The sequence below is a fragment of the Telmatherina bonti genome, assembly GCF_933228915.1.
Source record: "Telmatherina bonti genome assembly, chromosome: 23".
Classification (NCBI taxonomy): Eukaryota; Metazoa; Chordata; class Actinopteri; order Atheriniformes; family Telmatherinidae; genus Telmatherina; species Telmatherina bonti.
In genome coordinates, this window is record NC_136632.1 from 13899318 (window position 1) to 13925798 (window position 26481).

At 39.9% G+C, this 26481-nt stretch overlaps 1 protein-coding gene across 3 annotated transcripts in view; it reads left to right on the plus strand.

The window, feature by feature from the left end:
- Positions 1–26481, plus strand: part of dock4b (dedicator of cytokinesis 4b) — a gene marked incomplete at both ends in the record, with an annotated part of 117991 nt that overhangs the window by 81950 nt on the left and 9560 nt on the right. For 2 of the 3 annotated variants that reach the window (XM_079263285.1, XM_079263284.1), the window contains 25 exons: positions 1303–1437; positions 2046–2144; positions 2930–3024; positions 3176–3251; positions 3655–3755; positions 3886–3944; positions 4494–4642; positions 6682–6767; positions 8004–8030; positions 8450–8545; positions 8628–8688; positions 10113–10206; positions 10465–10613; positions 11865–11951; positions 12126–12230; positions 12506–12647; positions 13985–14151; positions 16270–16356; positions 18238–18414; positions 21195–21278; positions 21385–21504; positions 21849–21970; positions 22952–23072; positions 23831–23912; positions 25180–25289. In XM_079263285.1, the coding sequence (XP_079119411.1) occupies positions 1303–1437; positions 2046–2144; positions 2930–3024; positions 3176–3251; positions 3655–3755; positions 3886–3944; positions 4494–4642; positions 6682–6767; positions 8004–8030; positions 8450–8545; positions 8628–8688; positions 10113–10206; positions 10465–10613; positions 11865–11951; positions 12126–12230; positions 12506–12647; positions 13985–14151; positions 16270–16356; positions 18238–18414; positions 21195–21278; positions 21385–21504; positions 21849–21970; positions 22952–23072; positions 23831–23912; positions 25180–25289 (2631 nt within the window). The remainder of the gene's footprint in view (positions 1–1302; positions 1438–2045; positions 2145–2929; positions 3025–3175; positions 3252–3654; positions 3756–3885; positions 3945–4493; positions 4643–6681; positions 6768–8003; positions 8031–8449; positions 8546–8627; positions 8689–10112; positions 10207–10464; positions 10614–11864; positions 11952–12125; positions 12231–12505; positions 12648–13984; positions 14152–16269; positions 16357–18237; positions 18415–21194; positions 21279–21384; positions 21505–21848; positions 21971–22951; positions 23073–23830; positions 23913–25179; positions 25290–26481) is intronic. The other variant, XM_079263283.1, reaches the window with a different exon arrangement.

The window sequence follows — 26481 nt, forward strand, 5'->3', positions numbered from 1 at the left end:
TGTCCTCTGTAACTGCCGCTCAGTGAAAGTGAATCAGAACTGCAGGGATAAGTCGGTGGTCTCCTTGGTAACAACGTTGCACGGCAGATTGTTTTAATTCCTGTTTATTGCAATTAGTCATAGTTAGAACATTGGCAGGTGTGTATTCCACTGGTTAGGCCTATAAATTTACTGGAGAAGATTGTCAGTGACTTTGAGCTTTGCGTCTTATCTCTTTGTGTGTGTGTGTGTGTGTGTGTGTGTGTGTGTGTGTGTGTTGCAGTTGAGGTTGGCTAGCTTGCTCTCTTTGCTGCCAGAGGGACAGTTAGTGGTAAAGGCACCTAGAAGGACACACACACACACACACACAGAGCACAGATTGGCACCATATTTAAAGGGAGGTGACAGTAGTGATAGCCAATGTGCCAGTGAGACTCCTTTCTTATTATCACTCTTTCTAACACCTGTCTCTTTTGTCAGGGTTAGAGACGACAGGGAGACACACACACACACACACGCACACAGGTTTATCCGCTCCTTTCTTTGAGATGCTTTTAATCTTTAACCGTCTTTCTCCTTTTCATTCTTCCTTCTTTCATTCTTTTCCATTCTCAGCTCTTTTGTGAACTTGAATAGCTTCAGAAAGCTCCGTGTAGCCCTGAAACTAAAGCTTCCCTGCTTCCAGACTCATTAAAAGTGATATGAGGATAAAAATGACATGCCAGGAGTTGCAGGCTTGGCTCTTGCACTGAATGACACTGGCTCATGATCAGAATTTAAGTTTATGTTGGTAGAAGTTGCAAATAAGGCACTAAGTCAAGGTTAGTTTAATGAAACAGTGCTCTGAGTTTTTCTCTGAAAGTACCTTAGCATTATGCTGCCTTCATATTTGCATTTTTCCTTACAAAAGTTTTATTGTATTGCTTTTATATTTTTCACTTCATCATTTAAAACCTGATGTCTTCTAATTAGAAAATGTTGACCTTACTGTGCCGATAAGGCCAATTTGGAGACCTCACCTGTACTGTCTTTTAAAAACATCTTCTATCTTATTAACGTGTTCTAACTTGTTTTGAATGGATATGTGGTTTTTTTTATAAACATTTCTCATTGTGCTTAATGCCATCTTGATTTATTCCTTTCCAATCACACATATGTGGATTTTACACGTCTTTACAAATCTGAGAAGTGGACCATTTACTGCGACTAAAAGTAATGAAACAGACTGGTTGTAAAAATATACTAATTCATTACAGGCATGTGGTTTTCTAGTTTTTTTAGGGGTTAAAACTGATTTTGGCTGTTTGTGTTTTCTCTTCGTAGGAGCCTGCAGTATCTGAGGAAGTGGATCTTATAGTGGAAAGCCTATTGGGAGTTTTACTGAGGACCATCCTGGAAATCAGCAACCGGCCCCAGCCTGCTGGACCTGCCATGAGACTGCAGTTCCAGGACGTTACTGTATGTGTGTTTAATACTTAGCACCAGTCTGTCAGTGGATTTGATAAAAACTACAAGAGTATTTTGGGGTTTTAAGTTCAGCTGTAGCACTGGAAACTAAACATCTGCCAATATCCTTGATATTAATAGTTCTAGATAATATTTATGATGAAGACCAGCGAGGAATTGTAAAGGTGAAGCGGATAATAAGAGATGTAATTCTTTCTGTATGTATCTGTGTTGTAGATTCAATACAGTAGACCTGCCTTACCCTTCACCTAATGCAGCAAAGGCACAACTAAAATAAAATAAGCATATTTTAGAATTCTCTTCACTCCTTATTTGCCCTTAATATGAAGAGGAAAACAGGGGGGAAAAGAGAAGAAAAAAGAAGTGTCTTCAATAGTTCAGATTAAGGTTTTTAACATTCTGGTGCGAAGAGACAAGTAAATAATTCTCTTAAATAACGTTGCCATTGCTCCTACTTGACTCTTTTCAGTATAAATATTTCAAACCTCAATAGTAAATTCGATTTAATAATTTAGTGCAAGCCCTGAAGATAAGCCTGGTTGCTCCGGTGCATTCAAACAGCATTCCCTTTTCTGTTTCATTCTGTGTTTTCCTGTCAGGGAGAGTTTGTGGCATGCTTGCTGGCACTCCTGCGACAGATGAGTGACAAGCACTACCAGCAGCTGCTGCAGGCGTTCAGCAGCAAAGATGACCTGAGGGTGAGACTGCCACATCCATCTCTCTCTCTCTTCTCATTTATAGCTGTTTGCTTTGACAAACCTTCTCTCTCTCATTGCTTAATTGTGTTGAGGATGTGTTTCTGGCAGTGATACAAACAATAACATAAAGGAGGATTAAGGCTTGTCTGACACAGATGTGTATTATAATAAAAGAAACAAAAGAAATGTTACTGTTTGTTAGCAGAACTACGTCATGAGGCCATCGCTCATACAGCTTGAAGAAAGGTGATCTATTGGCTGATAAAGGAGCTTTTTTGATGCAGATCTTGATTCAAGATTTGAATTTCTATCTGATCCTCTTATATTTCTAAAGCAAAATATTTAAATGTCAGTTATAATTATATGTGTACATGCATGGATCATATCTTCTGAGACATTTTCTGATTATAAAAGGGAGAAAATATCATAGTTACCACATTTCTGGCACATTTTGCAGAAGATCCCACTTTGTTGCTTCTGTTCTTGCACACATCTAAGCAAGCTGAGATGTAAACATAGTATTATAGTCATCAATATATATAACTGGAACTAATTTCCTTTTAATGAGAACTTAAGCTGCTACATATATTTATGTTTTTAATGGAGTCACTGATTGGGTGTTGTAGCTTTTAGACAAAGCTTGTATTGAATGTTTCAGCACCGTGGAAAGAGACACAGAGGAGCTGAGTAGAGGATGATTGGTGAAAGAAAACACAAAATGCCATGAGAACAGTTCAAGCGAACAAATCTCTTCCAGCTGTTTACTGTTTGTGTTTCCGTTGCAGGATTTCCTCCTTCACATCTTCACAGTCTTCAGGATCCTAATAAGACCGGAGATGTTTCCGAAAGACTGGACAGTGATGAGGCTGGTCACAAATAAGTAAGATCATTCACCATGCAGAAATATAAAACAAATCCCAACCAGAAGGAAATAAACTGACTTTATTAAAAAACAATGATAAGAGTTGACAGTGATGCATTGACTGGCAAGTTGCCACAGTAACTCAGCTCCAGCTTTCTGACTTCATCAGTGTCATCATCACCACTGTCCTCTACCTTTCTGATGCGCTGAGGAAAAACTTCCTGAGTGACAAGTTTGACTATAAGGTAGGAGTGCGCTGTGTGTGTGTGTGTGTGTGTGTGTGTGTGTGTGTGTGTGTGTGTGTGTGTGTGTGTGTGTGTGTGTGTGTGTGTGAGGGTCTGCACAATGTCTGAAACAAAGGAATCAGGATCGAAACAGCCTCAGCTGCAAGACGTCTGCAGAATAAGTTCACAATAACTTGTAGACATTTTTGTAAATGGTAGCTGTCAAACGGGAGCTGACGCTGTGGAAAGCAAAATCCGAATGACAGCATCAAAGAATAACTTATTAGATTCAAATTGCAGTTGTTCATTTGGATGGCAAAGTGCCACTGAAGCCTAAAAATAAAGTATGCTTGCCAAACTTTAGTTTAACTGCAAGTCTTTTGCAGGATTTTGACAAGATGCCTATTTTTCACATCATTCTCAGGTTTGGGACTCGTATTTCTATCTGTCTGTGATATTTATCAACCAGCCCTGTCTTCAACTGGAGTCCTTCTCACCCTCCAAGAGAAAGAAAATACTGGAAAAGTAACTGTTGCATACACTACATTTTCTGCTGTCAATGTTAAAAACACACACCGTGTGTATTCAGTGTTTGAAAAAGCGACTATGTGCAGCCACTCTGTCTTTGTTTTAAAAGCACGTTTTTGTCATGCAGGTATGGAGACATGAGAGTGATGATGGGTTGTGAGATCTTCAGCATGTGGCAGAATTTAGGTGAGATCATCAGATTATAGCTTTATAGGTGCATGGTAATATCTACGCTGCTGTGGTTGCACTGGGATCTGTTACAGGTACTGGAATTTGACTTACATTTACTTATTAGATCTTTATTGCTGCTTGTTTGACCCAGAAGAACTTTAATGCACCAAAAGCACAGAAGCATTTAAATAACACTTGTACTGATCAGTGTTTCTCCTTCAGACCCAAAGTTGTTTGTTACCATGGTAACTGTAGTTGTGCCTCAGTCTGCTTAATGCGGATGCATTTGCTTTGCTTTGGTCCCAGTACTGCTGAGAAACCCATCTGCAAGCAGTAATGTACACACTGCGGGTATTTAGCTAATGAAAACACTGTTTTAATGAGTGCATACTTCAGTCGAATTAGAGAAATTTGTGGAGTTTAATTGAAATTATCCCAGTGAGGTTCACTAAAGGACAACTGTTTCCCAGAGTTGTGCAAAGTGCCTCTGACATGAGCAATCTGCTGTGTTCGGGGATAAAATGAAAAGTCTAACCTCGGCGCTGAACTGTGTCTCTCCTCCAGGGGAGCATAAGTTGAACTTCATTCCAGCAATGATTGGGCCCTTCCTGGAAGTGACCCTGGTGCCTCAACCTGATCTGAGGAATGTCATGATCCCCATCTTCCATGACATGATGGACTGGGAGCAGCGACGCAGCGGCAATTTCAAGCAGGTGAGATTAGACCTTCTTCATTTGGATCATAAACAACTCATACTACTGTCAGGGGAGAGATAAGATTTATTTTAAAAAACTTTTTCACTCTTTAAATACTTTTGTAGAAACAAATAAAATTAAAATAAAAGTACAACCATGCATGCCCACATTAGGTCTTAAGATATTTGGACACTGTAATTTTTGTCAACTGACTATGAAACATTTGGCACTCGGGTGCTCATGCGTCGAGGCTTAACATGTACTTTCAGCTCAGCTTAAATAATGATTTAGGAATTAAACCTCTTTATGGGACAGACAGAACCTTTAATAAAAGGTTAAATATTCAGAATCCTTGAACCCATCGACATCATCAAAGAATGGTTTCCTTTCAGATTGTTTACCAGGCTTCAGATATTTGTTGCTTTTGTTGTTTTTCTCTTCCCTTTAGAGAGCAGCTGATACACAGAAAGACAAAAAATGTTGTTGCAAAACCATGAAAGAGTTCTTGAAAGTAGGGAGTTTCGATATTGGATTTGTTTTTGACAGATATCTGACTTTGTCTAACTGTAATTTTATTACTGATATCAGCCGATACCGATATTTTTGGAGCGAGCTGTGCCAAACAAGCAAAATTATCTTGAAAACTATACATGACATTTCTTGTGTGTGTGTGTGTGTATATATATATATATATATATATATATATATATATATATATATATATATATATATATATATATATATATATATATTTTTTTTTTTTTTTTTTTTTTTTTTTTTTTATTTTTTTTTTTTTTTTTTAAATTTTGAGTTAGAGAAGCTTAGCTGAAGAGTTTGACATATAATATGGGCATGTTGTGCAAAAGATGCGTCATTAAAAAAGCAAATACCAATACCTTTCATTTCTAATATAGCATTTTAATGTTAATATCAGAACATCTTTACTTGTTAGTGGTGGTTGTTGACAGGAATGACCTCCGATATCTCTTTGTGCTATAGCAGAGCTGAAGAAGCCTCTCACTGAACACACTTTGTTTCTTCACTGTGTTGTGTAGCAGGTGTAAAGAGCTGAACCTCATAATCAGCAACTAGTGCAGTGTGCTCCTTTCATAATCAGAGGGTTGTCCCCAGTCAGACTACTTTAAGACTCTGTTAAAGAAACTTTTCAGACTCTGTGCTCCAGCAAATAGCTGTACAACAGATTGCACTTTGCACAACAGACTGTTACAAGTGATTCAGCATCTGGGTGCAGTCATTGAAGTATCTTCCATCCTCAGGATGTAGTCTGCTCTGATTATTCTCTAAGATTGTCTCTGTGTTGCATTCATAGTCTAGTTTGTTGTCCAGCTAAAGTCCTAGGAATCTGTAGTTTGCAACCACTTCTACACCTTTCCCCAGGGTGTAAATGTTGCTTTAATGAATATTTTGCTATATGTGGGGAACCTTCTGGATGTACTCTCATGTCCTTTTCTTCAGATGTCAGATATACATGAAGATCCCACCTTTTTGGTAGTTTTATTCCCTTGGTCTGTGTTTTCATTATCTTAGAAAGCATCATTGATCAGTGTTATCTCCATCAAAATCCATCTGCACAATCTGAAATACCAAGGTTGCATGTGGTTGACCAATAAGGAACTTTTGCCGACATAAATGGGCTGTAACTATGGAGACGGGGAGACCGCATTGCTGTTGAAGATAGCCTGTTACACTGATAAATATATAATCTTTTAAAAAAAGCGTGTTGTGAGTTTAGAAAAACATTTTTCAAGTGCAAATTTAATATTTTGAACAAACTAAAGTCAACCATTTATCTACTAACAAGCTGTAAACCTTAAATCTTTCCTTTGAGTTTGATCGCTCATGCTCTCAAAATGATGCCAGATATGAACTTTGAATACATTTATCTGAAATTAAATCCTTGCCAGATTAAACTCTATTTTTTAATGACTTCATTTGATACACAGCACTTTTTGAAGTTTGTGCTCTAAATCATCGTGTTGTTCACCTATATTGTTAGACTGGCAGTCTAACTGAGGGTTAAATTCTTCTCCACGCAGGTGGAGGCCAAGCTGATTGACAAGCTGGACAGCCTGATGTCTGAGGGCAAGGGAGACGAAACGTACCGGGAGCTTTTCAATAGCATGTGAGTTGGTGAAAAAAGCAGAAAAGGCCGAAACAAGGGCCGGTTTCCCGTTTCCTGGAAGATTTCCGAGCAGAATAGATGGGATCAGATCTGAAAAGTGTGAAATAATTTGGCCTTTAAAGCCATTAAATCCCAATATGGACTTTTCTGAAATTGCACGGGCGATTCAGGAGTCCAGGAGAGCCAATGAACAGTAAAGACTGTTTATTGGCTCTTATGACCTAAATGATTCAAGGCTTCATAGTGTAATGACTGTGTGGGCAGAGATTTACTGGTCGTTTGCTCCACTAAATGCCCGTTTAAGCAGCAAGTATTCTGCTTTTGAGATCCTGATGGCATGTTTGCTTTCAGAGCAAGTGGTTAATGAGAAATGTGGTATTTAAAATGGAAATTTTCATCTTTTCTTTAAAATTGACTAACTTTTACTAGTATTTGCTAATGCGTACTGGGGACTTTTGTAATGGAGATTGTTTATATGAAGTAGATTGATAATGTAATAAGAGGTAGGTGGTGGATATTCAGTCCTTTTCATCTTCACTCACACCTCCGCGTGTTCTTGTGTTGCCAGATTTGTGTTACTGCTTGTTCAGTGTTTGTAAATGCTTCCGCGTACAAGTGTGCTTGTGTGTGTGTGTGTGTGTTTGCGTACCTCTTGCTTTTATCAGTGTCTGTCATTGTTCTTTTAATGTTGCCCTTCACCGCAGGCTTAAAGTATCTGGGCTTTAAAAACGCCCACATCTCAACTTTTCCCACTAAAGGCATTATTGCTCTCCAGAAGTCACATTTCCGAATCATTTGCATAGTGTTCGTCTCTCTTCTGCAATCACACAGATGTCACAAAGTGGGATCTTGCTAAGTATTTAATAAATATTCATTTGCTTTAATCCCCCCCTTGTCTTTCATAGTGAATCATTCTATGTCACGACATTTTTTTTTTTACATTAGAGTCGTGCAACATCGCTGCATTCTATTAAATGGAGATAATTATCCTTCATTTTCATTATCTTATGATGCAGTAGAGACAAGTATTATTAAGTAATGTAGTCAGCACAGCAAATGTATGCTATTTTTATGTTTAAGCTGCAGTTTAATTAATTTGATATGATTTTAGCGCACTTTTTTTTCCTTCATATTAGTTTCCGGCTTATGAACCCCTTAACTAACCTGTGTGAGTGTGTGCTGACTTTAATCATGTTAATATTAATTTATTCCGCCTATGCTTCCCGCCTGGAGTAGAATTCCTCTGTTTGGTCCGTACCCTAGGTAAGATGCTCTCCTCTTCCTTCTCTTTGTCGTCTGTGTGAGGGGAAAGGGGGAAATGATTTAAGGCAAAAAAAAACAAAACAAAACAAAAAAACAAGAGTTGCACTATTTTGGCTATCATGTGTTAATCTTAAGATCTACTCAGGTGGCAAGAGTGCAGGTGAATTGATTATTGTGGGAAAAATAAAACTTATAAAAAGAAAAAAAAACCTGGAGCCACCTTTACGTGAACTCCAGCAGGCAGGTGCACAAGCATAGGTGACACTGGCATGTCTGAGATTTCTCTTTACTTTGCTTCTTTTCTTTTCCTGATAATTTACTCCATTGCGGTGCTTTTCCCCGTTATTTGTTTTGCCTCCTCTGTCTTCTGGTCTTGACATTTCGCTGCCTTGTCCTGTTTTCCGTCATTTGTCCTGCAGCCTGCTGAAGAAGATTGAGAGAGAGACCTGGAGAGAGAGTGGGATCTCGTTGATCGCAACCGTCACTCGCCTTATGGAGAGGTTGCTGGACTACAGGTGAGCGTATTCTCACATGTGTCCCAAGATCCATGATTTGCTCTTTTTTATAATTTGTATTTGTTTTATGTGCCTGTTACAGGGATTGTATGAAGCTGGGGGAGGTAGATGGCAAAAAGATCGGCTGTACTGTCAGTTTACTTGTAAGTCGCTTTCACTACTGTAGTGTTATCTCCTAAAGCTGTCTAAGAATTAATGCCAAAAGAAATAGCAGCTCAACTATCCAATGGAAAGCCATTTTGCTTTTACATTACTACTGAGTACCAGTGATGGTACCTGTTTGGTTTTTAGATATAAATAAGTCATGAGAAAAAAATAATTCCATCGAGCAAGCACTGCATTTCCTCACGCTCCCACCAACAACGTAATCGAGATCTGTAAAATACACTGGAAAGATGGTTAGAAATCCAGAAAGCACACTCTCAGAAAGCTTAGAGGTGCTTTACTTATGTGTGAGATGTGTCCTATTAACTAGGTCATGCCTTTTCATCTCCATACTTGAACATTTAGATAACATAATCCTTTAATATACATCTGTGGAAAAACTAAAAGACAGTCAGGAAGTTTATTTGACATTAATGTGTATATATATATATATATATATATATATATATATATAAATAAAAATAATTTATTTATTCATCATTCATTCATTCATTTTCTGAACCGCTTAATCCAATTCTGGGTCGCGGGGAAGCTGGAGCCTATCCCAGCTGGCCAGTCCATTGCAGGGCCACACAGAGACGAACAACCACTCACGCTCACTCACACTCCTATGGGCAATTTAGAGTAACCAATTAACCTAACATGCATGTCTTTGGACGGTGGGAGGAAGCCAGAGTACCTGGAGAGAACCCACGCATACATGGGGAGAACATGCAAACTCCACACAGAAAGGCCACTGACTGAACCCCTCCCCAGCCAAGGATTGAACCAGTGATCTTCTTGGTGTGAGGCCACAGTGCTAACCACTGCGCCTGCGTGTATATATATGTATATAAATATATATGTATATATATATATATATATATATATATATATATATATATATATATATATATATATATATATATATATATATATATATATATATATATATTGTATTCATTCTTTTTGGATCTTTGTAGCTCTTATTCCTCTGAATATATACATTAATTAACATTAACAAAATAACAGGATTAGAATATCAATGCTTTCAATTACTGTGTGGAAGTGTTGAATTATGCAGTATTCAGGAAAATACCTTTTTTGTATATTATTATTTTGCTCTTTGTATTAATTAAGAAATTCAATTTGGTTGACTTTTGTTTTTTGTTTTTTTCAATACATAAGAACTCTCCCTGCTTCAGAAAAAAAAGCATAAATTTGCACTTAAGAATCTGACTTCATGTATCTGCAGACGTCAGCACGTCAGCCACATCTGACACATTGTTGCTCCTTTGCTAAAGAACAACTTGGTGCTTGTACATCTTGTGTTTATTTGCGTCTGTGAACTCGCAATACCCCTGCTTGCCCTCTTTCTCTTGCAATTGTTGTCTTTGACTGAACCGCCTGCTGTTTCCACCAGAACTTCTACAAAACAGAGCTGAACAAAGAAGAAATGTACATCCGCTACATTCACAAACTCTACGACTTGCACTTGAAAGCTCAAAACTACACAGGTATGCTTATATGACAATATTATCCAACAGTCATTGAAAAGTGTTTGCGTTTGTGTGTTTACCACATCTATTATTGATTTTCTGTCATATATCCAGTATAAATATATTCTCCAAGCTGCACAGAGCAGAGTCGACAGAAGCAATTCATTATTAAGTAAATTAGTAAATAAAAAAAATGTAAAAAAAAAAAAAAAACCTGCTGCTACTTCATAAAAATGACTGTTTTGCTGTTATTTTGTGTGTTTGTGTGTATCTCAGAGGCATCATACACCCTGCTGCTTTATGATGAGTTATTGGAGTGGTCAGACAGGCCGCTCCGAGAGTTCCTCAACTACCCCATGCAGAGCGAGTGGCAGAGAAAAGAGTACTTGCATCTCACTATCATCCAAAACTTTGACAGGGGCAAGGTGAGATGCTGTTTTTTCCCCCCAGTCTTCCTTTCAGTGCTTTTGCATTTTGGTGTTTTATTATGTATCAGAAAAAAAAAATATCCTCCGCAGTCAGCTCAGGCTAAACATTCATTTGAAATATGTTCCTTTTGCCCTGATCCTGCTAAATGCCTGAACTCACATTGCGAGGATAAAATAGGATGTTCAGATTTGATAGTTTGTTTCTACCTGATGTGAACTCCAACGCCAGCTGAATGCAACAGCACCTCCTCCGTTTAGGCCATGCACACACATGTTACTGGGTTTTTGTATGACTAAATACCCCCCTAAAATAAAACATGACTCCACAACACCTCATCAAAAATCTGTCCACACCGAACTGAACTGTACATTCAGAGGGCATCCATGCTGTTTGTGAGTGAATTTTTTGCTACAGGAAGTGATGTTACGAAACCTACAACTCTGGTTATGTTTGTCCAAATGTAGGATTTATAAATCCTCACTTTGGTTTTGGAAATAATTGTTTTTAATGCCATAAATCTGCGCTTATGAGTGAAAAACTGGACTAATCGTCAAGAAATATCTTTGTTTTGTGAGATACCCTGCTACGTGTGGACAAGGCCTTAATGCTTATTGGAATAAAAGCAGGATTCACATTGGCCAAGGAAATCCACTCCATTCTAACAGGAGTGTTTGTGGAGGTCATGTAGCATCGAGACCAGCATGTTAAACAGTCTGAATATGTCCCAGTCTGCAGTTTTGCTTTCTTTACCCAGGTAGCACTTTCTTTTTAAATCCGAACTGATTATCTTAACTTTGGCATTATTTTTTGCACTCTTTAGGGAACGACGTTACGGAAACTGTACAAATTTGCACTCAACCAAGAAAACTAAAACAAAAAACGTTCACCATCCCAGATGAAATGATTTTGCTCTGCGGAGTCATTAAATCGCTCCCCTCGTTACTCATAGTCCAATTTTCCTTCACATTCACCGGCTATGCCATCTGCCAGCGTCGTCGCACGGGGATTAGAAGGCAGCAGGAACGGAAAGCTTTTCATTTAATTAGCAAAATGGTTGGATGCTGTGTGTGTAGTACCTGTGTGAAGAGAGGTTGCACTTGACTTTTAATATTGGTAACTCACCAGTGCCATCCAGTGGAGATAAAGAAGTTTAGCAGAGCTCCTGCAGGGCAAGTGATTCTTAGTCCTGGAGGCTTCTGTAAGCTTTTTGCTGAATTGTTGGGTGTTTTCCTTTTTTGTGTCCTCAGTGTTGGGAGAATGGCATCATCCTTTGCAGGGAGCTTGCTGACCAGTATGAGTCTTACTATGACTACAGGAATTTAAGCAAAATGAGGGTAAGTCGCTTGAAAAGCTCAAAGCGTGCATTCTTAAGAAAGATTGATGACCCTGTTATTCAGGTAATCAAGAACAGAGACAAAAAGAGTAATTGATGTCATTAGTATGGTTTAAATGAGCGACGTTTGTGTGAGTAATTGCTTGTTTTCATTGGACTTCATTTTCTTTGCCAGATGATGGAAGCTTCTCTTTATGACAAGATCATGGACCAGCAAAGATTAGAACCTGAATTCTTCAGAGTTGGCTTCTATGGGAAGAAGTTTCCCTTCTTCCTACGGGTAAAGAAATCTCCACATTCCTTCTCTAATTAATGGAAATTTGGATAGTGTCATATTTTTTTTTTTGTCATATAGAACTGCAGAAAGAATAAAATCGACTTACATAAGACTCTTCCAGTGTAAGGTGACATTCAGCATCCCATATTCAGTGCCATTTAATGATGTAACAGGCACTGTCCTTGCTGGAGTTTTCCAAATCAAGCTGCAGTTGCAGGCCGCAGCCACTAGATGTCACTCTAACCCCATGCTGCTTCCTCTGCTCCCCTCCACTGCAGAATAAGGAGTTTGTGTGCCGCGGGCATGACTATGAGAGGCTGGAGGCTTTCCAGCAGCGGATGCTCAATGAGTTCCCCCATGCCATCGCCATGCAGCATGTCAACCAGCCGGACCAGACCATATATCAGGCAGATGCACAGTGTATCCTTAGATCTATGGGATTCAGTCACACAGGTCAAGATTGACAAGACAATGCATGTGCTTGTGGGTGCGTACACCCACAAGCACATGCTTTCTTTTTGTAAACATACACATAACTGCCTCTTTTGAGGTGCAAGCTATCACACATCATCCCCCACTGTTTTTCCTTGAAGCGCTTGCTTGTTATAATCATTGGCCCATTCCCAGAACCTTCCTGCAGGATGCAGTATCATATAAATTGCAATCATTGTCCTATATGAGCTTTAATGCGCAACGTTGGGGTGGATATGTCCATGGGGACAGTTACTTTTCATTCACTGGTGAAGGTTCAAACTGTGGTGGGTTTTTTGTTTTTTGCTGTTTTACTGAAAATCAGCAGGAATTTTTCCACTGCAGCTAATTTTCCTCCAGATAAAATGCGATACATAAACATCAATCACATAATTTAGTCTAATTTAATTACACTAAATATGTCCTTAAGTAAGTTAATGACACAATCATTTATGTGTTGTGAGATATAGGTTGACATATGTGGAATATGTAGCTATAAAAACGGCTTTTGTGCCTCGTGTTAATGCATTGTGTATTTATTGTGCTCTGAAACCAAGCCTGCGCCCTCCCTGTACATAAATCAAATCACTGACTCGCATTTAGAAGCCCTCTTTAGTTCCATGCAGATTCATTCATACAATATGTGGGGCTTGTTAATTATTCACACAAATGTATGGGACAACTGTTGGCCTACATAGAATACAATAACAATGACACAAAGCCTGAACGGAGCAACACTAACAAGGAAAGGAGGTTGAAGAGAAGTGGGTTTTTTGGTAAAGTCTTTTTTTATTCGCAGATTTTTTTCTATGCTTTAGAGTTAAGTGCATATTGCAGGGTTATTCTTACACGACATCAATCAATAGCCTCTCCCTGATTCATGTATCTTTATCACCAACACTCATACTCATGAATTCATGTGTGTCAGATATCTTCTCTCTGATGAGACTATCCATCAGTGCAGATGTTTCCTATAATAAAAGGTGAGGCTGACCCATGTAGAAAGACACTGAAACGGCTTCTCAGTCTTCCTCCATTACTAAGACCAGCTGCCTTTTTTGTTTTTTTCTTTTCTTTTTTTTTTTTATTCTCATACAAGTCAAAGTAGAACTTCACCTGCATGTGGATATAAAAAAAACTCCAACCTGCATGTATCCTCACCACCTTCGTGTCAGCATGTCCTTAAGTTCCCATATTTTTCCAGGTCAATGGAAGATTGTTGGCCGTGGCAGGCTACGGTAGTTTCCCCCTGTGGCTCTCCTGCACTTTCCTTCACTTTTCTCCAGACTTGCAGATCTACGCTGTAACTCCCATCCCAGAGAGTCAGGATGTGCTGCAGCGAGACGGAGTGCCTGACAACATCAAAAGCTTTTACAAGTTTAATCACATCTGGAGGTTCAGATATGACCGACCTTTTCACAAGGGCACCAAAGACAAGGAGAATGAGTTTAAGGTATTTTAAAATATGTGTGGATGAATGAACATATGTTATCTAGTTTGGTATTTAAAAAATAAAAAAGCTGTTAGCAAACTATTTAGCATCTTTTACTCGGAGTGAAGTATGCAAAATGTCTTGTGCTGCATGTTAGGAAAATACCTCGTTTCCCTTTTTTTTCTACATATATATGCAAAAAGTTTGAATATTATATTATTTCTATTATCATTTTTCACTTCAAAGTGACGTGAAACAGCCTCATTTAGCTCCTTTTCTTCCCCGTTCATCCATCATGGGCTGTGTAGGTAGTGATAGTTTGCACCAGTGCTTAGGTATTAGTCTTTGTACGGTGCATGTATTATTCATAGGGACTCCAGTATCAGTAATTATACACAGAAACTCTCACGCTAGTCAAAGCCACATAAAGCCCAGCACAAATAAAGCCTTCACAGCCTGATACAGCCACACACACTTTCAAACATTTACACACCCAGCACACAGAGTCCAAAATTTTCCTCATAAATATTCAGATATATGCCACGCACTCACTCTTTCCTCAAGACAGTTCCATCAAGGTTATTTGACCAACTTTTTCCTTACGATATCACATTCCCATCAGGGTTGGATATCTTCGACCCTCAAATGGGGAAAAACCTGCAAGGTAAATTTTTGTATGGTGACTGATAATACAGCAGCAAAGATAGTTCTTCCCAAAAACTCAATTGTAGTGTCTGTCTGCAGGAAAAAAAACGAAAAGGTTAGAAAGGTCAAGACTTTTATTTATGTCTTAGATCTTGCTTTCAACTTCCTGCTCTTACTACATGCTTTTTTTTTTTTTTCAACTTGTGTTCAGGTGGGTTTCTTGGCTTTTAGAAGCATAAAATCAATGAAGGGCAGCAGGGTTGTGTAGTGAGTCGGAAGACCCTTCTTCAGCGAGAGGACACTGGATCAATACTGCATATCAGCTCTCATCTGCTCTGCTGGAGTGTCCTAGAGCAAGAAAGTGGGCTCTAAACTAGGCTTAAAGTAAATTAAGCTGTGCTGTATCTGCACTTTGCCTTCTTAGTTCTTTAAACTTTCCTGATTGTTTATTTTGGTGAAGACTTTTTCTCCATTATATTTCACTATATTAAAACAGTATTTAAAAAAAGAAGTTGCAATCATTTACAGTTTCTAACGTTCAAATTTTGAAGTGAATTGGCTTCATTCTCCTCGCTTTGGGTATCTGTTGCGTCCCAGTTTGCTTGTTAACCTGCTCACATGTTAAAATAGCAAAATAGTCACTAACTTTCATCGTGGTAACGATGCTAGCTAAGGTTTCTGCCTCAATCATCGGGCAGGATTCTTATGGACGCCGAACAGTTAGCAGAACAATCAGTCACATGACCAGACAGGCGATTTGTTTGGTCTCAACTATTCTCAGCTTTTCACCAGCAAAGCAAAGCAACAGAAACAAAGTTCAATTAGGCAGAAAAGGCAACAGCTTAATTCAAAGGCAAATGAATGATAGAACATTTAGGAAGGCTGAAGCACATATTAAAAAAAAACAAAGGGAAAGCGGATTGTGCATCAGATCACTGAAGTTTAAAAGTTAAAGTGACTTTCTGTGAATCGTAAAACTTCATGGCACAAACACACACACACACACACACACACAGACATGCACGCGCGTGGGGAAAATAAAAATAAATAAATAATTGCGACAGCTTTACACCCCTCATGTTTCTTGACACATTTATTACATAGTGTAAACTATATTATATGTCTTCCACTTTAGGGTGAAACTGTTATGTTAATAGCATCCAGTAAATGCAAAGTTTCCATGGTTTATGCCCTGTCAGAGTGACCTTGTGAGATGTTGGCATATTGACAAACATACTGCCCCGACAGCATAGATGGTGGAACGTGAGCGATGATCTGAGATATAAGACATGACACCTGACCTACACCTTAAAGTGGGTGTTTGGCGATATGTGTGGTTATATCGTGTTTTCCTCAAACTGTATGTTGGTAATTAAGTTTCGCTGGAGATGGAGTGCATGTGTGCGTCAGGCAACAATATATATATATATTTTTTTTCTTTAAAAGAACACTATGATTGGTTAAGTCTCATGGAAGTGTTGTGGGTTTCTGCAGAGTCTGTGGGTGGAGAGGACAACCCTAACTCTGGTCCAGAGTCTCCCAGGCATTTCTCGCTGGTTTGAAGTGGAGAAGAGAGAGCTGGTGAGTGTTAGCGCTTCTGATGAAATAACCACTAAGACATAAATGCAATACACAGTCATCGCACACAAGGGACGCTGTAATAAAGATTTGTTTTGGATGTTGCAGTTTAGAGTCCTGCTAGCTGATACCTTGGTATCGATCCAAGTCATCTAATTGAACAACAATAATGACCAAGGTCTTCGGTTTGGGGCTATTGGAAACATAATTCTTAGCATTTGACAGATTGGTTGGGCTCAAAATCAAATTTTCAATTCTTAAAATTGATTCTTTTTTTCAGCTCGTAATCACTATTGTGTTTATTTGTACCTGTTGCTACGTTGTTGCTATGTAAATTCTCTAAAAAGTTTTTTTTTTTTTTTTTTTTCATCATATTCAGGCCTCAAAGGAGCATGTGGATTTCAAAAGCTGTTTTATCCAGTGTCTGCAAAATGTAACTTAGTGTCTCTCTTTTGAGGTCTAAATGCTTATTCTGACACTTACAACTGCTGAACACGGCGTGAAATTGTGAAATATAAAGCCAGTGTTAGTCCATGATGGTTGTGTGGTGTAACAGCATATAAAGTGCACAACTGGCAAAAGAGTAGCACTTTGTGTGAGACAGAAAATGAAAAACTGCAGGATGAAGAGAACAGCATGCAGTATGTTTGTACGGGCAAAGATAACCAACAGTTGGTCAATTGCTGCGTGCATACAGAACTTTAAGATAATTATCATCCAACTCTGAGATCTATGAAGCAATTTAACAGCTTTGAGTTGCTTATTTCTGTTTTGCTACTTTATAACAGCAAGAGTTTTTGTTTTTTTTATTGCAAAGGCTTTTTGTGTATTTTTCTTCTCTGTACCAAACAACACGAGGGACTAAATTTGAATTTCGCTTTTTTTTTTTTTTTTTTTGCCCTTTCACAAAGTTGGAAAAACCTGTCAGGAACACGTGTACTAAATCATCAAAAGCTCCACAAGTTGGAACTACTGTTTCTTTTATTTTCACAATAATTCACTTATTCTACACCGTGTGGAGAACCAGGAGGGTCTTTAAAACAGCAGTCCAGCATTGTAATGATGAGTTATTATTAGCAATCTATGTTTTTATTTCACAATTAATTCCTCATCATAAGCAGCATTTTGATAGAAGTGTTTTTATAATTACACCATTTAAATGCAAATATTAGAGAGAAATTGCATACTGAATTATTAATTAAAAATCTGTAAACAGATTTTCAAATGCTATTTCTAAATCCCTATTTTATTTCCATTTTTTTTTTTTTTTTTGCTCCACTTACATTTATAAATCTTTTTTGCATTTGAATTTTTCTAATGGTTTATCTTCTACATTTAGCTTTTGTGTTACACTTTGGGGCCTTTAGCAGCAAAAACCAAGTTCAACCAATCACAGCTGCCCTTTGCATGTATAAAGCTCTCTCATTGGTTAGAAATCACACTAGTGTCACTGTCATGATTCACTGGTATGGCAAACTTACAGCTTCTTAACAGCTGGTTAAATTCAAGGAACAGCTCTGGTGAATGCAGCTGAATGATGTCTATAACCAAATGTATTCACTGTGTTATTTCATTCCAGATGTTAAAAATTGCATTTGAGGAAAAATAAATGTTTACAAGTCAAATTTTAAAAGTAAATTAGTATTTAGTGTGTAATTCTTTTAGATTATAATTAGCAATCAATATTTTAACTTCACAATTAACTACTTATCATTAAAACGCTGGTTTGCTTTTTTAAAGACCCTCCTGGTTGTCCATAACGCAGACTGTTTTCTAAATGTGCAGCCTCCGAGGTAGAGCTGAGATCTCTTATGTTTCAGATTTAAGGGGGAACAAGCACGTCCATTATGCCAAAAAATGTTTCTTCAACCTCCCTGTTCACAGGTGGAGGTGAGCCCACTGGAGAATGCCATCGAGGTAATCGAAAACAAGAACCTGCAATTACGCACATTGATCACCCAGTGTCAGAGCCGGCAGATGCAGAACATCAACCCCCTCACCATGTGCCTCAACGGGGTCATCGACGCCGCTGTCAACGGGGGGTTGGCGCGCTACCAAGAGGTATGACTCGCTGGATGGAGGATGAGGTTGAAGGGGTTTAGAGATGGAAGGCACTCAGAAGCAATGACATATGGATTGCCTAATGATGTATGAAGGTGGGATTTATGAAGCGGTGGGGTATATGGAAAGGGAGCATTTTGTGGAGGGAGGAGCTGGGCAACAGCTGGATGGATGGATGGATGCATGAACGGCTGAGCAAAGAGCTGATCGGGTTTATAGATGAGTGGAGCGCGGGAGGGGATGGAAGCGGAAAAGCGAGATAAATGAGTGATGTAGGAACGGGTGGATGGAATGGGGCTTTCGGTCAGTGCATAGATGGATGGAAAGATGGATGTGGGGAGAAAGCAGGCTAAGGAAGAAACACACAAAGAGGAATGGAGAAAGAGTTAAGGGGGGGAGGAAAGCATGGCTGCAAATAGCCTTTAGAATGAGGTGAACGCGTCTGTGCAGCTGTTATATCATACACCAAGGTGGTAAAAGACATTCGCAGGTTGGCAGAGTGAAAAACTAAAACGCGGCCGAGACATTTGCATCGGCTTCCGCTCCTTCAAATACCACCTGAGAGATTTCTGGATAACGGTATTTCCCATTTCCACGAACTGCACAGCTAAACGAAAAAGAAAACAACTTTAAATCCACTCAAGAAAAATTGTTTTTAGTCCAAGTGGACTCTGTTCTGTGTTGCATAGCAACTGTTTGGAGCATGCACATTAGTTGGGGGGGTGGGTGGGTACATGTTCACATTGTGTGTACTCAGGGAGAACATACTGTGTGTGCTTATGTGAGAAGAGCATGCCTCTGTTTAGAAGTGGCCTATTAAGGTTTATAGGATACTGATATAGCCATAGGTGTAAGGGTCACTGAAGTGCTTCCCATCGTTGCTGCTGTTGTTTTGTTGGAGAAAAAGTCACACAAAGAAAAGATTTTCCACCTTTACTTGCATGCACTGTGTGTAGGCCAGCGTTTATTTCTTTGCATATAAATGGTGTTTCTTTGGTAAAAATAAAGCACCAACTGCTTTCCATTATTTGTGTTGATATAGCCGTATCGTGCAGAATCGAAAGTGACACAAATTTTTGATCATTTTGCACGAGCCGGACGCATGTGGGCCTTTTTTTCTGCTGCAGACGCATTGCCACCGACATCAACACTCCTTTTTCTTTGCAGAAAATATCAAGCGGTATCCCACGAGCCGCGCCTATAAATCTATTAATTTCTCCCCGTAATGCCGATTGACAGCTGCGGAGGCTCGGCTACAAATGAGGGAGAAATTGTCATTATTAATATTCAAATTTATCGCTCCAGTTTGAGTTGAAACCCTTGAGGGTGGTGGTGGTGGTGGTGGGGGGGGGGGATGCTGACTGATTTATTTCCCCCTCCCATCAGCGTTCTCACTCTAATTGGACTTTGCTAATGATTAACTGAGCCACTCCATGGCAGGGTCTCACTCACCGCAGTCCAACGAGAAATTTCCATCATGTGTGCAAGATTATTGATTTTTTTTTTTTTAATCTTTTTTTTATCTGCTGCTTTTTCCAGGGGGAGTTTTTCTGCTTAAATGCAGCACTGCCGTCTCAACAATTATCACCTTAGCGCTCTTATATTTAACTATAAAGAGTGTAATAATGCTTATGCAGTAAAAAATTTTTCCAAATTCATTATCCATCTGTGTTGCCCAGTTTAACAAGAGAGGAACATGCCACCGTGTGCGGTGCATACTGATTTTGCTACCTTGCTAAAGATTGCCATCTGTGGATGTTTGGAATAATAAAGCACCTTGGGTATTCAGAGTCTGCAAGCCGTAGTCATATTTGATAGAAATCTATCTGCACGTGTTTGTGAGCGCACATGTTTTAAGCAGCCTTGAGCATCTTTTTTTTTTTTCTTTTCTCTCTCTCTCTGTTTGTCTCTTTGGAGATAGACAGCTGTGTCCTTGAGAGAGGAACCGTACCGCGTTACTTGCCGACACTCTCTTTACTTCCCAGTCCTCCTCCTTTTTTTTTTTTTTTTTTCCCCCTTCTGGGGCAGATTTCGGAGCAGATTGCAAGCTTGGCTTTTCATCAGTTCATCTTCTCCCTTCTTTTGTGTACTCTCATGCAGACTGAAAGGGATTTACGGTCATCTGTGGATGCATCGCCGGCGTTGATGCCTGTGTAAACAGAGGAGACTGAGCACTTAATGTATGGCCGTGGCGAGAAAAAACCCCAAAACAGTCACAATCATATAAAGCAGACAGGGATGATGTTCATTCTTTGTTTCGTCCATTGAGGCGCTTTTTCGACTAACATGTCTAAGAGAGGGAGTAGAAGGCGCATGCTGGGAGCCATAATCAATAAGTATGACTTTTTCTATAGAAGTACATTCTTTGACAGGAAGCAGAGACACGAATGAAAGGGATACAAGAAAGAGCTTTTAAATTTTGATGCTGCACCGGCTTTTAAATCAAACTGAAATCAGCCTTTTGACTGCACTGAAATCCATTTCTCACCTGTGTTTTTTTTTTTTTTTTTTCTCTCTTTCTTTTCTTTTCTTTAGCCAAAATGTATTTTCTCTCTGCTCCCTGAGCAGCACAAAAACCTAGAAAGGAGCGTGACACCCCGTCTGAATGCAACGTTGCTTCACTCTGTATTTGCTCAGTTTCTTCTGAATGTTTTGAAGGACTACCTCAAGTAAAACGTGTGGATGCTAATTCAGAGTCAGACCCGCTGGGATTTCACACGCTCGCCGCTACCCTTCTTGGTGTGTACTTAACAAATGTTGTGCGTTTTGTCCCCGCGCAGGCCTTTTTCGTGAAGGACTACATTATGAATCACCCTGAGGATGGTGACAAGATCGGACGACTGCGAGAGCTCATGTTTGAACAGGTTAGAGAGAATTTGTTCAACTGCACACTTATCTTAGCTTATTAAGGCAGGAATCAGTAAGAAACGTGATTTGTCATGTTTGTTTTTTGTTTTTTTTTCCTTGCAGGCACACATACTGGAGTATGGCCTCGCCGTGCATGAGAAGTTTGTCCCCCAAGACATGAGACCTCTCCATAAGAAATTGGTGGACCAGTTTCATCTCATGAAATCCAGTCTTGGCATACAGGTAAGCAAAAATCCCAGTTTGTGACTTTCAACTGCTCAAAACAGCATCAGGGAAAGTTTTCCACACAGCATGCTGGTGGAGGAGTCACTGTTAAGATGATTAAAGTAATCTTGCATATCTTCCACCGTTTGTGGGAGCATGCGCTGCATTTGACACCAGAAGGCAACCGCTGCTTTTAAACTTCAGAGTAAATGACCCCTGCGGTCCTCAAAAGGCGAAAGGCACCCCTTACGAAACAACCTTCCCTCATCTGCATACAACATGTTTTATTTACATACCTCATGCTGGCAAAAAAGAAACATTCAATCATGAGCACTTTCCCCTTCCCCAATCTCAAACCCCAGGAGTTTCCAGCTTATGTGCGAGCGAGCCCGGTTCACTTCACCAACGGAAGCCCGCGAACATGCAGGAACTCTGTGCCCAGCATCATCAGTCCGGACGCTGGCAGAGGCGTTGCCAGAAGGAGGTAATGACATTTATGTTTTGTGCCATTTTGTAAAATTCTTTTTGCATTATTTATGTGTACGTCTTTGTTTCTTTTTAGCCTTAATGACATGTCAAATACTTCCTGATTTTTTTTTATCATGCAGCGCATTTATAAATCATTTAAAATAAAAAACAGCTCAGCAACAGGAATGTTTAAGTTTTCTCCTTTACAGCGTTTCATCTTTTTTTAACTTTCTTTTGATTTTACCGCACGCCTCTGTCCTCACATTCCCTCACCTTGACTCCCACCCCCCCGTGCCATTTTTACCTTCCTGCTTTAGTCCTTCCTGCTTGTGGCTCGGTGTTGGTGTAAGATAGGTGGGGGGGGGGTTGTCGGCCGCATGGCACCCACAGGGATACTTGTGTGTGGCTGCTGTCGTGCCAGCAGGTAGACTGCATGTATATTTATTAATATATATATATATATATATGTGTATGTGTGTGTGTGCGTGTGTGTGTGTGTGTACGTGTGTTTTGATGTGTTCAGTGACCCATCTACTCCGTCTACCTGCGACATTCTGCCTCCACAGTCTGATCCCAAGGGGCATAAAAAGTTGGGGACACACATCACTTCAATCTCCCAGTGACATTTCACGTTTTTGCCTGAGTTTTGATTTTTTTTTTTTTTTTTTTTTTTTTTTTCTTCTTTTGCTCTACGATTTTAAAAGCAAAACCAAAAGACATCAGTTTTCTGTCCCTAATACTTTTTGCCTTTTGGCAGCTTTATAAAAATAGCGCAATCGGTGCTTTAAAGACTTACTTCTAATCTGACATCTCCTGCTTCTCTTTCTCTTTTATTCCCTGCTTGTCACGCTGCTGATTTTGTGTTTTGGTGAGTCCAATCTCTCAAAGATAATGAAACATAACAAAATAAGCTTTTTTTAATTTATTTATTTATTTATTTTTTACCTTTAATGATTAACATCTTAGTAATCCCACTTTTCCTTGTTGAACCCCTCAGACCCCCCAGCTACCCTGCAGTGAACCGTTACTCCTCGTCCTCTCTGTCGTCTCAAGCCTCCAACGAAGTCAGCAACATCACCGGGCAGTCGGAGAGCTCGGATGAAGTCTTCAACATGCAGGTAATCCCTCTCTGTATCTCACACACTCACACACACACACACACACACACACAAGCAACCTCCTCCGCCCTCCCACACTACCCTTGTAAAGACTCTTAAGGTAGTAGATTGAGTCCACATCCTAACATTTGCCCTCCTGCTCCCTACAGGTTTGACTTGCAATACTTTTTAATCCACCCTCGCTCCGCTTTCACCCGTATTTCTCCTCTCCTCTGACCCCTTCCGCTCTATCTTTCTCTCCTTGTTGTTCAGAGCTTTGTCCAGCCAAGCAAATTGTCATGATTATATCAAATAAGGACACAGCGCTTTGTGTGGGCTGTCCGGGGAGTCTGCCTGAGTCTAATCTAAACTAGATTTGGCCAATACAGCTGCCGACAACTCCTGGCAAGCTGTCTGCTGCACCTGGCGGCCCTGGAGAAATAGTAAAAGGAGGAAAACATCGGAGGGAAAAAAGCTGTTGTCAGGGATCTGACTGAGCTTATTATGGAATTAGGGCTTCATCCTGCAGATTATGTGCACTTTACTGGTCATTAGATAAGTGCATCCATATACATAAGTGCATATTTATTTAAAATGGAAGGTGACAGATGTGTTTATTGGCCTGCATAAAATCCTACAGCTTCCACCTAAATGTTCACAGCAAAGCATAAACAGACCCAATTTATTTATTGGTTGTTTCGTTAAAAAAAATTTTTTATATTTATGTGCACTTTATAAATGTATGCTCAGTTGATGATGTTGATCTTTTCCACCTCCAGCCCAGTCCATCTACCTCAAGCCTCAGTTCCAACCACTCTGCCTCACCCAATGTTACCAGCTCAGCCCCCTCCAGTGCCAGAGGTGAGATGGCTTATTCTTATTTCTTTTTTTAAAAAAACAGAATTATACCCCACAGGCTTGTAACAATATTTCAATCCATCGTGACTCACATGGAGGAAGCAGACAGAGGTCCAGCTGGACGAGGTGAACTTTTAACCTTTCGGGAACGCAATGTTCTCTCAGCATCTCACCCGATGAGATGGGCAAGGTTAGCTGACAGCTACGGGAGATACGCGTGCAGGGGGACGTAGATGTGGCAAAGGAGTACAGTAAAGAGAGGAGGCTGGGTGAAAAGGGAGGGAATGGAAAAAAAAAATATGGAGAATGTAAGATAAGTGCAGAAAAAAAAAGAAAAGAAACATGGAGCTGGCGAGAAATGCACAACACAGCAAGAAAGAATAAGAGATTATTACAGCTGCGCTGAGTATCCCTTAACACAATCCCCAGTTGGGGTCGGCCTTGGACATCCAAGCTTCCTCTGCAGCGCAGTGTGAATGTCTAATGCCTTTTTCTGCTGCCCTCTTATCTGGATGTGTTCAAATGACTGAACGTGTTCCTGCCTGACCCCCCCCCCATCATAAAAAGTAAGAATATATGAAGACGTTTATGGAAGCGTATACACTCCCCTTTGGCAAGCCGCTGACAGCGGGCGGCGCCCTTATAAAAGTGCCCTCTGTCTACCCATAAAACGTGGAAAGAATTATTGCCGCTGTGGTGTTATCTGAGCGAGAGCCGGCGATTGGTATCTCATATTCATATGATAGCCGTCCAAGTGCCATCGCATTTGCTAATGGATCAAGATCCATACAATAGCTGCAGCTGCTGAGGGAAAGAGCTTGTCGAAAGTGAAGAATTTGCATGTCTGTGTGTGAGGATACGTGTGTATGGGGGGTATCTCTCTCCTTGTGTTACATATGTAACCGTGTCAAGCTGGAGCTCCCATCCCTGTTGTGATTGTCCAGCGTAACGGAGGAGGTGAGGGAGCAAGGTTAGAGGGAGTGTGGAGAGAGAATGTGTGTGTATGTGTGTGTGTGTTTGAAGGCGGAGCCGGTGCCATTTATCATGTTGTGGAGCTAGTGAGGCTGAAAGGATGGTGGAGAGGCTTGGAGGGAGAAAGAGAGATTGGCCTTTCCTGATTGCCAGTATTTGTGGGTAATAGCCTAACACCTTGCTCCTATTTGGTCTTTTATGTGTTTGCGCATGCACTTGTAACTGTTTTCTGTGTGTGTGTGTGTGTGTGTGTGGGTGTGTGCGTTGCTGCTCTAACATCTCACACTGTATATTGCAGGCTCACCTCAAATGGCAGAAAAACACAAGCATTCCAGAGAAAATGCCTGTCTGTCTCCGAGAGAGAGGCCCGTCAGTGCCATCTTCCCCAACCCCCTCGACCCCATACAGGTTAGCACAAAAGTCCCCGCTCATTCACACACTCACGTGCACATAGGAGCATCCAGTTTGGCCTATATAAAAGGCTCGATGGCAGATACAGTTTATATTTTATGACACTTTGTGTTCAGGAATAGGATGATTTTAAATATTTATATTAAATAAGCAGTTCGGCTCAATTCAGTGTTAACAAGCTTCACTTCTACATGAAACTGAATGTATATGTAACAAGAAGGTGGCAGTGGATTACTTCTGGTTTCTTGCACAGTGGCATTTTGGCTTGCAACATATCTAAAAGTCACATTTCTGTTCCTGTGAGTAGCTAAACAGTTTGAAAATTAACTTATCTGCAGGCAAAAAAACAAAACAAAACATAAAATAACATTTGCTTTTAAGCACTCTAAGCCAGAATAGGACCTTAGTTGTGTCATTATAGTTCAGTAAAGAAAGGAAAATACGTTTGGGCACCTTGAGAGAACTGAACTCTCATATAATTGAACCGACATCTCAGACCTTAATTAACTTGGCAGTATTGTGGCTTGTTCATAGTTATTATAAGGCTTGGTGATACACAAGTCAGTAGCATGCTGTAAATATCTACGTAGCACTGAACAATAAAAAAGTTGGTGTGCACAAAGCAGGAGGTGGCCTTAGGGAGATGGCAGAATAGTTATATTAGTTTGAAGTGTAATTAAAAAAAAGCAGGAAACAAAAGTCAGTGGGAATTTATAAAGACTTATGAAAACAACATGTTTTGTTTGTGGTTCAGTGTTTGGAGGACATGAGAGTCGATCGACTTGCTTCAGCTTCAATGACAACAAACATATAAAAGAAAGCTGGAGATGTGAGTTGAGTGAGAACGACCCAAAACGCAGGACGTAGCAGACTTCCTCAGGGGCTGCGAGCTAAAGGTTTAGTTTTGGTGCTCCTTTCATCCAAACATCATCAGAAATCAGTTCATGCAACACAGCTTTAGGGTCACACAGAGTCGGAAGCAATTTGCTGAGGTCTCATTAATGTACTGAGTTTTAAGAGATATTTAGCTGACTATTAACACTAGAACCGCCAACATTCCAATACTCCTAGAACCGCAGAGAATGGTCATTTTTACCACCCCCTGCTGCAGCAGCGCAAATAACACAAAGATGCTTTGAAGTTGCTTGATTCCATTTGATGCCAAACTATTCCAAAATAGTGGTTTTGA